The 17,390-nt window shown below is 38.1% G+C and overlaps 1 protein-coding gene across 1 annotated transcript; it reads right to left on the reverse strand.

Moving 5' to 3' along the window:
* Positions 1-13,566: 13,566 nt before the first annotated feature.
* On the reverse strand, positions 13,567-14,836 carry Klf15 (Kruppel-like factor 15). The gene has a single exon (XM_073978526.1). It carries the CDS (start codon positions 14,636-14,638, stop codon positions 13,670-13,672), a length of 969 nt encoding a protein of 322 aa, XP_073834627.1. The 5' UTR covers positions 14,639-14,836; the 3' UTR covers positions 13,567-13,669.
* Between the last annotated feature and the right edge of the window lie 2,554 nt (positions 14,837-17,390).

Genomic DNA, 17,390 nt, shown 5'->3' on the forward strand with positions numbered 1-17,390 from the left:
CGACATACAGAAACTGGCTGTGAATCGTATCCGCCAAACTTCTTGTTTGTCAAATAAGCTGTATTCCGAGCAGGGCCTGGATTCTTGTTCTGTGAAAATTTAAAATGAAAAATATTTCCTTTATAATTTTTTTCATTTGACAGTTTTTTCCTTTATAAAAGTTTTCATTTCACATTTTCATAGAAACAGAATTGAGCCCCTGGATCTGACACAACAATAAAAACGTACACAAAAGTCTCAACGGAATATGAAATAGGGAGTTTGGCTCTGGAAGCCACAATATAGAAACGTAGCCAATTTTCTGTCATGACCACCAGTTGGAAACCAGAAAATTGGAAACTTTGTTCTACAAAAAACTGACCTGGAACATATGGAGTATGCCAAAATGCTCATAAGGACTCCCTCTTTCATATTCCGTTCAGACTTTTGTGTACGTTTTTATATTGTGGCTTCCAGAGCCAAGTTTCTGTGTTGACCACCAGTTGGAAACCAGAAAATTGGAAACTATGTTCTACAAAAAACTGACCTGGAACATGTGGAGTATGCCAAAATGCTCGTGAGGAATCCTTCTTTCCTTTTATGTATAGTTTCTTGCGTACGTTTATACATTGGAGCTTATTTTTTAATTAATAAACAAATTAATGGTTTGTTCCAGTACTACACATTTCTATACATTTTTACTCCGATAACCGATTTTTCCTTTATGTTATCGAAAAAATAGTAAAAATGTGTAGAAATGTTCAGTACTGGAACAGACCATAAATTGTTACTCTTGTGCCAGACTATGAAAATTTTCATATACGTGAAAATGAGTTTATAGGCAAGAGGTGTGAAGGGGGTGAAACTCTGTACACAAGGTTCTGTAATCTGAAATTATTCTTTGTGTTTACATTCGTAACTCTCAAACCAATGCAAAGCAATAAAATATCAAAATTTTCATATGATTTCATATATGTGTGTAGAAGTCAATGAAAATTTGGAAGAAAATGGCAAAACGTTTTCAATGAATTTTTTCATAGTCTGGCATAAGACTTATATTCGTAGCTATTTTTCGTCCCCACAGTTGGAAAAAACGTATTAAATGCAAATGTTGGGCGTTCTGTGTCACCCTGTATTTTTCGATAACTTTTGTTATCGTTGCTAATTTCAGGCAGGTCCGATTTTTAGATTCTTCAAATCAAAGAATCGAGGAATCGATTACTCGAAAATCGACTTGCGTATCCCTAGTAGAGCTGGCAAAAAATCGATGGCACTATCGATAATATCGATTATTCTTTTAAAATTCAATATCGATAGATAGTTTTTCCTATCGATATTATCGGAATAAAAATCCCTAACCTGAAATCCATTGAAATAAATAGAAATTTCGCTGCTTTTCGGTTATGTGTGTGTAAGAAAGTAAGTACGTAGTCACACGTACACATATTTCGGTAAAATAAAATGTTTTTTTTTTTATAAAATAAAAGCAGTTGTTTATTCTCCTTTGCATTTCTGTGAACAACTTTTGCATAATTTCAAGAAAATCATTGAAATTTCCTCCATTTTCATCTCCAAATTAATTGCGATGACAACTTTACGATAATATCGATAGCAATCGATATTTTAAAACATTATATCGAAAATATCTAATGTTGGGAATATCGATGGTTTGCACAAACTTTTACAAAATGCTGTTCGATAACAAACTTGCAAGTAGTTGCAAGAACTTACAAAAACTTTTTACTTGCAAAGTTATCGAACAGGCATATTGTGTTTCTACTTTAATTGCGTTTCGTGTTGTTAGATCAGGTTTGGATTTTATAGTCTCATCTAAATCGGGCTAAAACTACCCTTTTTCCAATGATCGGGGCTTTATCTCAGAAACTAATAAGAATTTTACTTCGCGGTCTTCAGCAATATTGTAGCCCTAAAGTAGAAGATCTTAGAAACAAACAGAACCAGGAAAAACTGCATTTAGCGCATCAAAATCGATAAAATATATCGAAGTTTACATAATTTCTGGAATTATGGTCAGTAGCAGCTAAACTATTGGGAGTTGAATCAAGTATCCATTCGCAAAAATTTTCCAAACAATGTGCTCAGCAATTCTTCAGAAACTCTAAAATACTTATTTGATGCTGTTTAGGCCGTATTTCATATCATACCTTCTACAACACATATTTCAAACAATGTTCTCACAGGCGGTTTGTTTTCATATACTGAAGATTTGTGAACTACATTCCAGCGGATAATTCTTTCAAAGTAAAGTTGGCGAAAAATGTGACGGTTTTGGAGATATTGTGCGAAATATACGGAATAAAGGAATTGTTAGATATATTATCCATTTTGAGGTCATAAATTCAGTTTTTCGAGATGAATTTTTCTCCAAATATTTTCTTCATGGCCTTATCTACAAGTTTGCATCATAGGTTTGAACCAGATTCGAAATGGTTTCAGAGATATTACCACGATTTGCTCTAAAAAGTCAAAATTTAGCCATGTTTAGATGAGGCCATAAAATCTAAACCGGTTGGTTGGGTCTCTACTTCCACAAAATCCGCAGCAGAAGTTGTTTGCACAAAATTACCTTGAAAATGTTGCACAGTGTAATGGTAGAAACACAATGACTTTTGTTGCATGCTTTACGCTTAATTTCATGTAAACGAATAAAGGACAGGTACTACCTAATACAAATGCGATCTTGGATTTCCTTATTCTTTTATTCTTTTACAGCTGAAAACACATACAAAGTTTGAGTCAAGTTTTGTGTCATTTTTGGTAGAAGAATAAAAAGTGCTGCCAAGTTTCAATTTTTCATTGTTCATTAGGGTATTAAGGCCTGCGTACATAAGCTGCCTCGCCTGCTTACCTTGCTTGCTTCTGATAAAAGAATAAAAAGAAAAGGGCAACCCATTTCGAAATTTGCTCGGCCTTCTTAATTCTTTAATTTTTATTATGTCAGAAATGAAGCAGAAAAGTAAGGCAACCAGGCAAGGCAGCTTATGTACCCAGGCCTTAAGTCATTTCTCATAAAAGGCAAAGGGCAACTTTGTTCGAATTTGGCTTGGCTATTCTTTTAGCTAAATTTAACTCAAGCCGAAAAGACATCCAACGTTTCAGTAAAGTTAGGCGTCAGGATAAAAGAAGAGAAGAGAAAGGACAGCATAGATGTAATTTTTCCTTATTCTTTTATCAGAAATGGCGCCCAACTTTACTGAAACGTTAGATGTGTTTTCGGCTTCCGGCAAGAGTGACAGCATCGTAAAAGACAAAGGGCTTTAAACTAAAATACGCTGCTTATGTGTGTTAAGTGAGTAGCAGCGCAGGAACATGAGTCAACGTTTCTTTTTACAAACTACAATAGAAAAATACCACTTGGTTTTTTCCAAATCTATATTTGTAGAACATTTGTGGTTTGTGCAATAGTAATTTGACATTTATATAAAGCCACGAAGAACAATTAATGCCATTAGTTTAAATCATTCTTTTAATCTTCAACCACTACGATAATGAAAACGTTCATTTTGATAGCATTGTCGCTCGCTGCCATAATTTCCTTGGCATCTGCAAAATCCTGTAAGTTTTTTAAATGAATTTGTATTACAAACTGTGTTGTTATAATAAGTTTTGTTTTAGCTACATGTTCTCTACCCAGTTCTGTAGTCGGACCTTGTCGTGCCCTGGTACCATCTTGGTCCTACAATAGCCACAGTAAATCATGTGAATTCTTTAATTATGGTGGTTGCAAGGGTAATGCGAATCGTTTTCCATCCCAAGCTGCATGTGAAAGGCAATGCGGCACAAAATCTAGACTGAGCCAACCTAGGAGGACTTAAATGAAAAATTTTGATTGTCAAGTAGACTTAAAAAATAAAAATATGATAATTCATACATACAAATATATACAGCATGATTTATAACGTCTCCATTGAACTGGAGACAGTTTTCAGGTGGCGATTCAAGCACATAGATAATTCGATACGTTGCAGGATATGACAGAGAATTCAAGATTAAACAAGAACACAATAAACGTTTGATTAAAGTTTTGAATCATTTCTGGTAAACGAAAGGCAAAGTTCAACGTTATGGGCTAGACATTATGAATAATAACGGTGAGCGTCTAATGAATCTGTGCCAAACATTCGAGTTAATAATAGGAGGAAAGATGTTCCTCCAAGTACACTTGGACCCAGCGTACGTAAAAATACTTTAAATAACATTTCCAATCGTTTCGTTTTTTCCATAGGAACAATATAAAACGAAACATAACCCACGTTGGCCGAGCTCGCTGTTTAGTTTTGTTTTGTGTACATTCGTGAGTGCGAACAAAACGAAAAGCGAAAATACTCAGCTCCACAAGAGCAGATAGAAAACGGAATAGTACTAAACACATGTGAATAAATCAGAAACGTTTGGTGGTTGATAAAATTCACTGTGGTATGCTGGTGCGTTTTGTTTGTTTCCGTTCATTGCTTGGACCTACCCAAGTACACTTGGACCTAAGGGGAGCCAAATTGACCACATATGTATAAGTAAAAGATGTCAAGGTTGTTAGATGTGCATACAAAGAGAGGAGCGGACATCGACAGTGACCACGAATTACTCACTGCGAAAGTACAAATCAATGTAAGAGCCTACAGGATCCTGCACAAAATAAAACAAATTAAATTCTGGGACACTAGCAAACTCAAGCGTCTAGAAACATTAACTGAAATCTGCACGAAGTTGGAAGAAGGTATCTTTAATAACATACCAGAAATGTGGGAAGAGACCGGCGTATTAGTAAACGAAATTGCAATGGAAACACTTGGAACCATTAAAAAATATATAAATAAAGGTCAGGTTACATTAGGCAAGTATTTGCCCCAGCGACAGGCAGTGTGCGCTGAGAGAAAATGAGCGTAAATAATACATTGAAATTTATGCTCACTTTCCCTCAGTAAGCGCAGACTGCCGGTCGCTGAAGCAAATATTTGCCAAATGTGACCTTACCTTAAGCCAAGAAACATGGGTTCTGCCAACATCATCCACTTCAATATTTAAAAAATTTGGAGCAACTATTTCTTGGAAGCAGCGTGGACTAAGAAAATAATAGTCAAAATCCCTAAAAAAAAGCCGACGTTCGCACTTGCGAAAACTGGGGAGGAATCAGACTGCTAAATAGTCAATCCCATGGCAGCGGATTCTCTGGTACCGGATTGACCAGGAACCACACAACATCCATGTTCCGGCAAGCGGCTGCCAACTCACTGTACACATGTTTGTATTCGTATCGTTTATCTGTGTTGGGAGCAGTACATCCGTGTCGAAACGGAGGAATACCCAGGACCAATATATTGGTGCTCGGTTTGTCACATCCGCTTCTTCGCCCAAATCCAATCTTCGGTGAGATGCAATAGATGTCGGGAGTGGGTGCATCTATGGGGTTGTTCTGGACTTGTTCGTGTGAGAGACTACGACAAGGATTATTTTGCTGCATGCTGCGTGAACACTGCCCCCAGTGAGTCATCGTCTGATTACGAGACTCGCCAAAAGTCCCCCCAACTGCGAACGCAGCATTTAACACCAGCCGTTGTTGTTTCAATCCCTGAAAATGCATCCGTTTCGAAATATAATTGCACTGGACTCCGAGGTAAGATCGAGAAAATAGTGGACTTTATGAGTCGGAAGAATATCATCTTCGCTCAAGGTCAACAACAACTGCAGCTTACAGCGTTGTGATGGTTACAACGTACTGAGGAAGGATCGCACCGAGGTAGAATTGCTGATGAACCGAGGTAGAGTTGCTCATCATTAGTTGTGGGATTCGGTCCTCGGAAGTGACCAGAGGGGTACAGTGCTGACTGAGCACGTTCTGAGGACGTTCCTACAAGAATTGAGGGCTTTGCACATACGGTCCGTTGAGTGTCGCGTTACAACAAACACATGAAAACTTCAACAACAAACTTGGCATCACTTGCATATTTTTCATGTGGTTGTTGTGTTTGACGCGTGACGCGACTCATAACGGACCGTATGTATTAGGCCCCTTAGAGGAGAGTGCCACAGTTCGCCAGACATAACCATCGTGTCACCTGGTCTGACAAATGACGTCACCTGCCAACTCGTCGTTTCTCTTGCATCAGACCATCTAGCCATAATTGTCTCCATCAGCAGAGCTTCGTTCCCATCTAGCCATAATTGTCTCCATCTGCAGAGCTTCGTTCCCACTGACCCCAAAGTCAATGAGCTGACACTGGAAGTTAACAGGTTGGTCGGTGAGCATAAACGGAACAAGTGGTTAAGTCATTTGAAGATTTGCAACATTGGAGCCGCAATAAGTGAATTTTGGGCAACGGTTAAGTCACTATCGAACACTGGTTTGGTGACGTTACGCTGACTGATCCGAAGAGGTGCGCAAGTTATTTCAATCGACAGTTTGTCGATCACCCCGCGAGAGTGGCAGGGCGAAGAGAAGATTACTACGTTGTATTGATGTCTTCATACCCAGGATGAACCACCACAATTTACAGTGGAAGATGTTGCGAATGTCATCAGGACAATCGAAGCGTTGGGCCCTGATTCGTACAAGCCGATTTCGCTTTTGTCGCCCGTAGCAAAGACCCTTAAGCTGAAAACAGATATAACGTTTGATTAAAGTTTTGCGTTGGGCGTCGAGAAAAAAACAACAACAACAGGGCGACGACGATACCAAAGTCCAGCGTTTATCTGTTTGTCGGCATATATTTCAAATGAATTTAAATTTTTCGGCATCATGCCCAACAGTGTAAAAACGGCCAAAACGACACAAAACTTTAATCAAACGTTGTATCTGTTTTCAGCTTTAAGGTCTTAGTCCTCCCCAGAGTCCGAAATAGCATTTCAGTTGCCTATCATCAACAAGGATTCTGTAAGCAGCACAGCACAACAAGCACGTCACGTGTTTGAGGACATTGAGCAGACTTCTATTTAACCGATCATTCGAAGTGTTGGCCTTGATTGAATCTCCATAGTAACGCTGAAAAAGATGGATATGCCGAGAGTGGAATATCTGCCTAAAGTTCTCAACCTGTAGCTAACCCCCTAAATCGTTCCCGAAGTCTGACAAATGGACAGGATGGTCGCGCTACTGAAGCCAGGTAAGAATGTAAGCAAATGTTTTTTCGTACAGGCCGATTTCGCTTTTGTCGCCCGTAGCAAAGACCCTTAAGGCCTTAGTACTCCCCAGCGTCCGAAATAGCATTTCAGTTGCCTATCATCAACAAGGATTCTGTAAGCAGAGCACGACAAACATTCACGCTGTTTGGGGACATTGAGCAGACTCGTATTTGACCGATCTTACTACCATTTCCCTCGCTAGGATTATGGAAATATCCGCCACTAAATCTACGGCTAAAAAAGTCACCACATGGACGCACAGATGAGAAGAGAGTTGTCATGGTCGATGGTAGCAGAATTCCAACCACAAACTACCCCAAAATTCTAGGGGTCACATTCGACAGCATGTTCACGTCGTCCGCGAATGTCACAGCTATCTACGACAAGCTGAAATATAGGAACAAGGTCCTTAAGGCCTGCGTACATAAGCTGCCTCGCCTGCTTACTTCTGATTGCCTTGCTTTCCTGCTTCATTTTTGACATAATAAAAATAAAAGAATAAAGAAGGCCGAGGAAATTTCGAACTGGGTTGCCCTTTTCTTTGTTATTCTTTTATCAGAAGTAAGCAAGGTAAGCAGGCAAGGCAGCTTATGTACGCAGGCCTTTAGTCCCTAGCCGGCAGCATTTGAAGTACAAAAAAAAAGGTCGGTGCGGCGCCAGTATGGTCTCCGAACGCGATGTAAAAGATATTCAAACTTGCCAGAATGCCGCCCTGAGAACTGCAACAGAGTGTCCCCTCATGTATTCAGTGAACCATCTACATAGGTATATGAGGAGGCAAAGATTCTTCCAGTAGGGCAACGCAATGGCATGCTTTCGTTGCAGTACTTACTCGGGTGTTATCGTGAGATGGTGATTGGGATAATCACCATATGGTGGATTGGCCCCTCCCACTCAGGCAGGTCAAGAGGGATATTCATGATCTAGAAGGAGAGGTCACAAGAGAGAACCCCTAGATCAACAAACATACTCGTATCAAGCAGGTTTGAATAGCATTTATACGGACGCAGTAGCAAATCCCATAATCAAGTATCGTTGGAATGCGGTCCTCGAGTACACGATAAACCAGAGTAGTAGGCTCAGTAGTAGGGTAACTAGCAGCAATATGGAGATCGCTCGAAAAACGGGATGTACCGAACTAATTAATCACTATGATAAAGGCTATATACTCCAATAGCCTGTTTATATTATAGTTTTTTACCGAGTTAATCTTCTTTATGAGCATTTATACCCAGCAAAATTTTATGGAAGTGGTTCGATGAGATGCCATGATTTCACTGGATCTTTTGCATTGGTTCAAATGAAGTCGTGAAAGATCCGATCTTTTCATTAGCATTTAAACCCATTCAAAGGAAGTCGTGAAAGATCCGATCTTTTCATCAGCATTTGAATCATTTGTACAGATCACTATAAAAAAAACAAGTCGATTTGTACATCCCTACATGTAGCGACATCAAAACAAAAGAGTATACATTTCCAAAAATTTTGTTATAAAATTGCAAATTAAATGTAGGTTCACGAACTAGAAATTCTTAAAGAAGTGCTGTTGGAGTCCATGTCGAAATCTGAACTGGTGATGAGAAGATAATAGAAAAGCTTTTGTAAGATGAAACAAAATCAGTGGCTGAGAGTGGACGAAGTAAATTCTGTTGCGGTGCAGCGGCGGTGTTTATACTGCCACAGCTGGGACAGCCGGAAGTCAAGTTTCTCCCTTAAATTTACAACCTGTCGCTTGCCAAACACATCGTTCCCGAAGTCTGGAAAATAGGCCAGCTACTGAAGCCCGAAAATGATGCCAGCAAAGGTGAATCTTACAGGCCGATTTTGTCGCCCGTAGCAAGGACCCTTGTGGCTTTAGTTCTTCCACCATCAGAAATAACTTTCCAGTTGCCGATCAATAGCATAGTATCCATAAGCAGCACAACAACTGCACTGAAGGTCATCTCCATATTAGCCGAAGACTCACTCAGAGCAAGCTGTGCGATAGAACAGTGATACATAGTGACACTTCATTTAGCAAAGCCCTTTGATATTGTCAAGCACCGTCGTTGTTTGATGTCATCGAGCAGACTACGCACCGTCCAAGTTTGAAACGTTGGATAATAAATTTTAAGTGTCAAGAAGTCCAAGACCCGTAGATTGAAGAAAACCTCTTCTGAATTCCAAACGCTGCAGACGGCATTGAGATCGTAACGTATGCGAATGATTGTACTATCTTGGCGTCAGGTGCCTTCCCTGACGACATTTGTGAAAGACTGAGCTCCTTTTTGTCAGATCTTACCATTTTTTCCACGCGAGGAATATGCAAATACCAGCCAATAAATCTACGGCCTCTCTATTCACTACCTGGGCGGCCGAGTTGGGAACAATAGAGTTGAATGTCATAGTCGATGATAGCAGAATTCAGACCACAGGCCCAGGCAGCCAGGGGGTCTTCATAATCTAGAAAGAGAAGTCTAACGTTACAAGAGAGAACCTCTGATCAACAAGCCTTTCAACCAGGTTTAAGTAGCATTCACACGAATGCAGTCGCAGATGCAGTAAACTGTTATCGTGTGAATGCGGTCCTTGGAGAACATCCACCATCTATCGCAGCTGAGAAGCGCCAGCTGTCAGGACAAACCAATACGCTCGGGATGGTGCAGCCGTCAGCATACAGCACAGGCCCCCACGACACACTGCTCCTTTTCAATTGCCCTACCAAACCATATAAATAGCGAAATAGCCACATTCTTACGACTGATAGACCAAGAGTCAGATTAAGCAGAAAAATGAGAATACAAACATATTAACTACTGTTACAACAACGAGAACAAACTGCAAATATAGATGTAAACTTTATGATGATAAATAAATTATAGTTATTTCATTAATTCCTTTGAATTAATAAAATAAAAAAATTAAAATAATTTTTCAATACAGCATTTTCCATTTTCCGAACAACACGTGAAAATTACATGCCAAAGGGTTGGTGAAAATGACATGCCAAAGATTAGTGAAAATGCTATTCTTGGGAATTGGTTAAAATGGCATGCCAAAGGATTGGTATAGATGCCATTCCAAAGAATTGTTGAAGATGCCATTCCATCGAGTTAGTAAAGATGACATGCTTAGGATCTGAAAATGAATTGCATCTTTTGGGGGTCACGCTCTTGTAAAAAGAATGAGTGAAGATGCTGAAAAAATGACATTCCATTTCACTTGCACCCATTCTTGAATAGCATCTTTGGCATCGAACATTTTGCTGGGTATGGCATATACGCCATGGAGTTGACATTTAAACCCAATGGATTTATTAAATCCGCTTATATGTAAACGAACTACAAGACTGGCATATAAGTACTATATAATGGGACACTAAAGGGCTCTGCACATACGAACAGTTGAAAGTCGCGTTACAACAACCACATGAAAACTTCAAGAACAAACTTGGAATTACTTACACATTTTTAATGTGGTTGTTGTTTTCATTGCGCAACGCATCACACAACGGATCGTATGTCCGGAGCCTTGAGTACCCCATTGAAAACAAACGTTGGTGTACGTCAAGTCTGTCCATTGTCACCACTACTCTTTGCAATAGTATTATATGACATAATGCTAATGGGTACTTTACACGATATGTTTTTTTACATATGAGTTGTCACTTTTTATATACAAAATATATGTGCAAAGTGACAACACAATTGTAACAACAATTTCGAAAATAACATACCATAAAGGTAGAAACACAATGAAATACGCCGCTTTTTCACGCTCAGTTTCACGTCAAAGATTAAAGGCCAAGTACTACCTAATTCAAATGATGCCTAATTCCTTTGAATTAGGTAGTACTTGGCCTTTAGTCTTTTACATGAAACTGAGCGTGATAAAGCCGCGTATTTCATTGTGTTTCTACCTTGATGCCTGGGTACATAAGCTGCCTCGCCTACTTGCCTTGATTTCCTGCTTAATTTCTGACATAACAAAAATAAAAGAATAAAGGCCTGCGTACATAAGTTGCTCTGCCTGATTACCTTGCTTTCCTGCCTCATTTTTGACATAATAAAAATAAAAGAATAAAGAAGGCCGAGGAAATTTCGAACTGGGTTGCCCTTTTCTTTTTTATTCTTTTATCAGAAGTAAGAAAGGTAAGCAGGCAAGGCAGCTTATGTACGCAGGCCTTAAAGAAGGCCGAGTCAATTTCGAACTAGGTTGCCATTTTCTTTTTTGTTATTTTATCAGAAGCAAGCAGGCGAGGCAGCTTGTGTACCCAGGCCTTCAGGCAGAGCAGCTTATGTACGCAGGCCTTTAGGGCCTTGCTTTCCTGCTTCATTTCTGACATAACAAAAATAAAAGAATAAAGAAGAAAAGGGTAACCTAGTTCGAAATTGGCTCGGCCTTCTTTATTCTTTTATTTTATGTTATGTCAGAAGTGAAGCAGGAAAGCAAGGTCACCAGGCGAGGCAGCTTATGTACCCAGGCCATACAGGCCTCGGTACATAAGAAGCCTCACTATCTGGCTTTCTTGCTCCGCTTCATTTCTGATAAAAGAACAAAGAAGGCCAAGCCAATTTCGAACTATATTGTATTTTCGTTTTTATTCTTTTATCAGAAATGAAGCGGAGCAAGAAAGCCAGAAGGCGAGGCTTCTTATGCACCGAGGACTTTAAGTTACATGGTTATATAACGAGCTGATTATACAGAGTATTCAGACATTCATCAATAAATGTCTATGGCATAGTTTGGCCAAAATGTTATCTCTAACGAATGCCTATGTCTCGGTCCACACTAAAGTGCTTTCATTAAAGAAATATCATGAAAATATGCGTTCTTAAGGCAATATTACATCAGCATCAAACTCGTATGTTCTGACACTTCTTTTTGTCCATACCGCATTCTTTATCTAGGCGTTTACACACAGACAGTATTGGCAAGACAATAGCAAAGTTACAAACAATTTTCACCAATACATTCATAATTTTCTCTATACATATTTAAAAATTTATAAATGTATATGTGAGAAAGGTTTGTATTTTTGCTATTGTCTTGCCAATACTGTCTGTGTGTAAACGCCTAGATAAAGAATGCGGTATGGACAAAAAGAAGTGTCAGAACATACGAGGTTGATGCTGCTGTAATATTGCCTTAAGAACGCATGTTTTCATGACATTTGTTTAATGAAAGCACTTTAGTGTGGACCGAGACATAGGCATTCGTTAGAGATAGCATTTTTGGTAAACGCCGGGTATGTTTCGCATTTGCCATACTACTTTTATGGCTATATTACACCATATGTTTTTGATATGTATGACAGCAGCTGATCTGTATATTAGTATACCCAAAGTGACAACATACATGTAAAAAGGATATTGTGTAATATAGCCATTGTTAGTTGTTTCGTTATCACCGCATGTATATTTTCGTCTGACGCAACCTACAGTGAGCGTCAAAATAAAATTTACACCTCTCAACATTTTTTTGATTGCACTATTACACCGACATAGAGATATTATACGTGTGACATATAGATGTTACTTAAATTAAGTATTTAGTGGTGAATTGAAATCCAGCAAATATTATGCCATTTCAACGTTCCATTATGGAATAAATGAAGATTACCAAAATAACAAATAATTTGACGCTTCGAAATAAAGTTTACACTTTTGCCAAACGCAAGATTTTTTTATTTAACAAAATGAAGGGATATTTTGGCTTTTAAATTTCCTTTTATTACCTTCGAGCCAACAAACAATAAATCAACATGTGTTGTGGTGTAATCCGGTGATATTTCCCCCCACTGGGCCCGTGGTACCGCTTTCGTGTAATTTTGGCATAAATAGAGGTCTATTTAACTTTCTGTCGAATTTATTCGGCAAGTACACAATGGATTTGAAATCTAGAGACTTCAGTGAGTGATCCGATATACATAGGAGTTAAATTAGCAACATGTTATTCATAGATATGGGCGAATGCTTCAGATCCCTGCCCATATGTTACGTAACCTTTTGGTGTTAGCCCCATTCCTCTAGAATAGGGTCTTTAATATCCGCAGGCAATGGGCAAGCCATATAGGTATTAGTTAATGTTTTTTATATTCAATAATTAAAATTTTATATTTTTCAAGACACAGTTCGAAAATATAAAATAGAATCCACAACACAACAAAAAGTATATATTTTACAGCAGAAAGTCTGATTTTTTTATACAAAAAAGTGTCAAATTTGGCACTGCACCAACTTACAGGAACAAACGGTATTTACAAAAACTAATTATTTTCGGTTGTTTTGAAGTGTTTTTTTATTATTCTGCACAAAGATAAATTAAAATTTTGAAACTTCAAAAGAATGATTTTGTCCAAAAAAAATTCTGATTGAAACCATAGAGCATATGGAAATCGTTCACCATCTTTAAATAAAGTACGGGAACAGACTAGTATTTCTCTATTATACTATATTTATTTATTAAAATTGCACAAACAAATACCTAATTTAATAATTAACTAATTAATTTAATAATTAATTTAATTATTAATTGACTACTAAATACGCTTACTTATATTTCCAAATAAAAACTATAATTGATTTTTCCTCTTACGTCCTGGTCGCACTGTCAACACAGACTGTGGCATGACACCATCCAAACTAATTTTTCCCGCCTTACTGGCGGCCAATATACGTCGTTCGTGTACTTTACGATGTTTGGTCAAATGATCGGATCGTGCAAAACATTTGACACAAAAATCACAACGGTATGGTTTGATGCCGGAATGGGAGCGACGATGGCGGGCCAATTCATCGGAACGTGAAAATCTCCATGTACAATCGGACCAGGTACAAACATATGGCTTTTCACCTAAATGACGGCGCAAGTGGGCCTTGAGATGGGCAGGTTTGGCATAAATTTTACCACAATCAGCAAAGTTGCAGGTGTAAATTTTCTCATTTTCTTTGGTGTGTTCTGGCGGGGAGGATTTTGTTCTGCTAGTTATTTCTGTGGGGTTTTCAGAGGATCCTGATGATGATGATGATGTGGAAAAGGCAGGTGAACTTGGCGGTGTGGCAAACAGTTTTAATTTTTCTGCACTCTCCTGCAAAAAGTGATTACAGTTCTCGGTGCACAAGGGTGTCTTTTCGGGTAGAAAATCTATTAGTTCTGGTATTTCAATATAATTATCCAGGAATTTCTCTTCCCAATCCGTGAGTTCTTTGGCTTGTAATGTTAGAGCATTTGTGTTGGTTTGAAGGCAGGGTGATTCAGAATTACCATCCAAAAGATCACAATTGCTGCCCAGCAAATAATCCAAACTGACTTGTAATTGTTTTTCATTGAGATTCGGATCGGGTTCAGGCTCCACGGTAAATAAATAACAATCATTATCACAATAGCGAGAATTGTAATCTGGAACTTTATTAATCTCGTAATAATCCTGGCTGCAGGAAACACCATCTTCACTATCGCTCCACATTGTTGACACCACCGGATATTGTTCATTTAAATCACAAAATAATTGTTGGAAACCACCATCAGCGAAAAAGTCCATTGTGTTGCTATGGATCTTTACTGCATCAGCTATCACCGATAAATGTGGGGAATATTGGAAAAATCGTGGGTATTTATTAATTAGTTAAATATGCACTTTTCCCCAAAAACGTCGTGGTTATCTATTTTCTTGGAAACCGAATTCCATTTCTCAAAAATATGCGTTCTGTGTTTTTTTCGAATACAAGTCAAGTGTAACACTTTCTATTAAAACTGCTGAAATTGAACTGTGTTGATATTTGATCATGGCTTTGCTTATTATACTAAATATTTATAAAATATTTTACAAATTATTAATCAATTTATCCGAAAAAGCAATAACAACAACAATCAGAGAAAGAACAGCATCCAAACCAACCAAAACAAACCATCAACAGAACACATCAACACATCTGGGAAAAGGAAACATGAAGAGTAGGCCATGTCAATGTGAGCTGCGATATCATCATTCATTATTCTCACTTTGTGTCATAGTTGCACAGTGTTTTTTGGGCGATAACTGATGTTAGTGGATAATAGGAATGTTGGACTCATAAAGTGACTATAGAAGCACCCTTGCTTTCAGAAAGGGACTATAGAAACACCCTTTCTTTCAGGAAGGGACTATAGAAGCACCCTTGCTTTCAGAAAGGGACCATAGAAATACCCTTTCTTTCAGAAAGGGACTAAAGAAGCACCCTTTCTTTCAGAAAGAAACTAAATAAGCGCCCTTTCTTTCAGAAAGGGACTAAAGAAGTACCATTCCTTTCAGAATGCTACTAAAGAAGCTTCCCTTCCTTCAGAAAGGGACTAAAGAAGCACCATTCCTTTCAGAAAGCTATTAAAGAAGCTCCCCTTCCTTCAGAAAGGGACTAAAGAAGCACCATTCCTTTCAGAAAGCTTCTAAAGAATATAGATGCACCCTTTCTTTCGGAATGGGAATATGGATGCATCCTTTCTTTCAGAAAAGAAACGCCATTTCTTTCAGAAAGGGACTATAGAAGCAACCTTTCTTCAGAAATGGCGAATAAAAGCAACCTTTCTTTCAGAAGGGGCCAATAGAAGCAACCTTTCTTTCAGAAGGGACCAATAGAAGCACCCTTTCTTTCAGAAATGGGCCCTTTCTTTCGGAGAGGGACTAAAGAAGCACCATTTCTTTCAAAAAGCGACTAAAAAGCACCATTCCTTTCAGAAAGCTGCTAACGAATCTCTCCTTCCTTTCAGAAAGCTACTAAAGAAGCACCCTTTCTTTCAGAAAGGGACTATAGAAGCAATCTTTCTTTCAGAAGGGGCCAATAGAAGCAACCTTTCTTTCAGAAGGGACCAATAGAAGCACCCTTTCTTTCAGGTAGGGACTAAAGAAGCGCCCTTTCTAAAAGGGATTATAGAAGCACTCTTTCTACTATACTATAGACTATAGAAGCACCCTTCTTTCAGAAAGGGACTAAAGAAGCGCCCTTTCTTTCAGAAAGGTCTCGGTACACAATCAGCGCCTGGGTTTCTTGCGTAAGTTATTTCTCGTAAATGACTGAAATTAACATTGCAACCTTGTTCGAATTTGGGTAGTAGGCTGTACATTTCTGTTGGGCGCCAACCAGTGGGTTACGTGATTCAAAGACATAAATACAACTAACAGCTGGTTTACATTACGATATCGAGTCGATTTCAAACTGTCAATTCCTTTGCGTATACGTCAAATGAAAACTCAAATGAAATCAATTCGATTCCATTTGAAGTTTGAGCAAAAGAATTGACAGTTTGAAATCGACTCGATTTCGTAATTAAACCAGCTATAAGACTAGACAAAATGCATGCAACAAAAAAATGTTTACGAAACTTTGTATAGAAACATTACCCTTAACAGGTTGCAGTTAATTCAAAATCGCAACCAAGGAGGAACATTTCATGTAATGGTATCAGAAACGAAATTTATGAATTCAAGGATCTATTCAAGAATAATTCTATGTCATTTGGATCGGTAAATTCGGTTAAATACGTAAAAATGTATAAAAGAAAAAAATGTTATATCACCATATCGTGATATAACATTAGGTGTGTCTTTTTACTTACTAAATGTTGCTGAAACATTTTTTTCAGCAACTTTTCCTTTATACAACTGTCGAAATCTGCAACATTAGTAATAATTATTACAAATTATCACGTAAAAAGACACAGCTATTAGGTTTGTCCTTTTACGTACTGAACTTTACTGAACATTGTTTCTTCAGTAATTTTTAGCAACATTTCAATTATACAATTGTCAAAACTTTACTGAAGAAAAAATTTTCAGTAAAGTTCAGTACGTAAAAAGACAAACCAATTATGTTAAATTCAAAAGCCATTCACTGAAGAATGATAGCAAAAAAAAATGTCTTATCTTGTTGTATTTATGTCTTTGCGTGATTTCCGAATCCGAAGTGTTTTCGGCTTAATTTTTTACAAATGTGTTGTCACTTTGGATAAATATTAGGTCTGGACGATAGCCCAAAAATTTGTACAAATACGTACAAGTGTTGTTCGAGAGAGATTTTTTGACATTTGTGTGACTGAGAACTTGCCAATTGTTCATGGTGGAATAAGAAGGTGTTCAGGCTTGCGTACATAAGCTGCCTTGCCTGCTTACCTTGCTTTCTTCTGATAAAAGAATAAAAAAGAAAAGGGCAACCTAGTTCGAAATTTCCTCGGCCTTCTTTATTCTTTTATTTTTATTATGTCAAAAATGAAGCAGGAAAGCAAGGCAATCAGGCAGAGCAGCTTATGTACGCAGGCCTTTA

Source organism: Musca autumnalis, unplaced genomic scaffold, assembly GCF_047663935.1.
Source record: "Musca autumnalis isolate F117 unplaced genomic scaffold, ASM4766393v1 scaffold_3, whole genome shotgun sequence".
Classification (NCBI taxonomy): Eukaryota; Metazoa; Arthropoda; class Insecta; order Diptera; family Muscidae; genus Musca; species Musca autumnalis.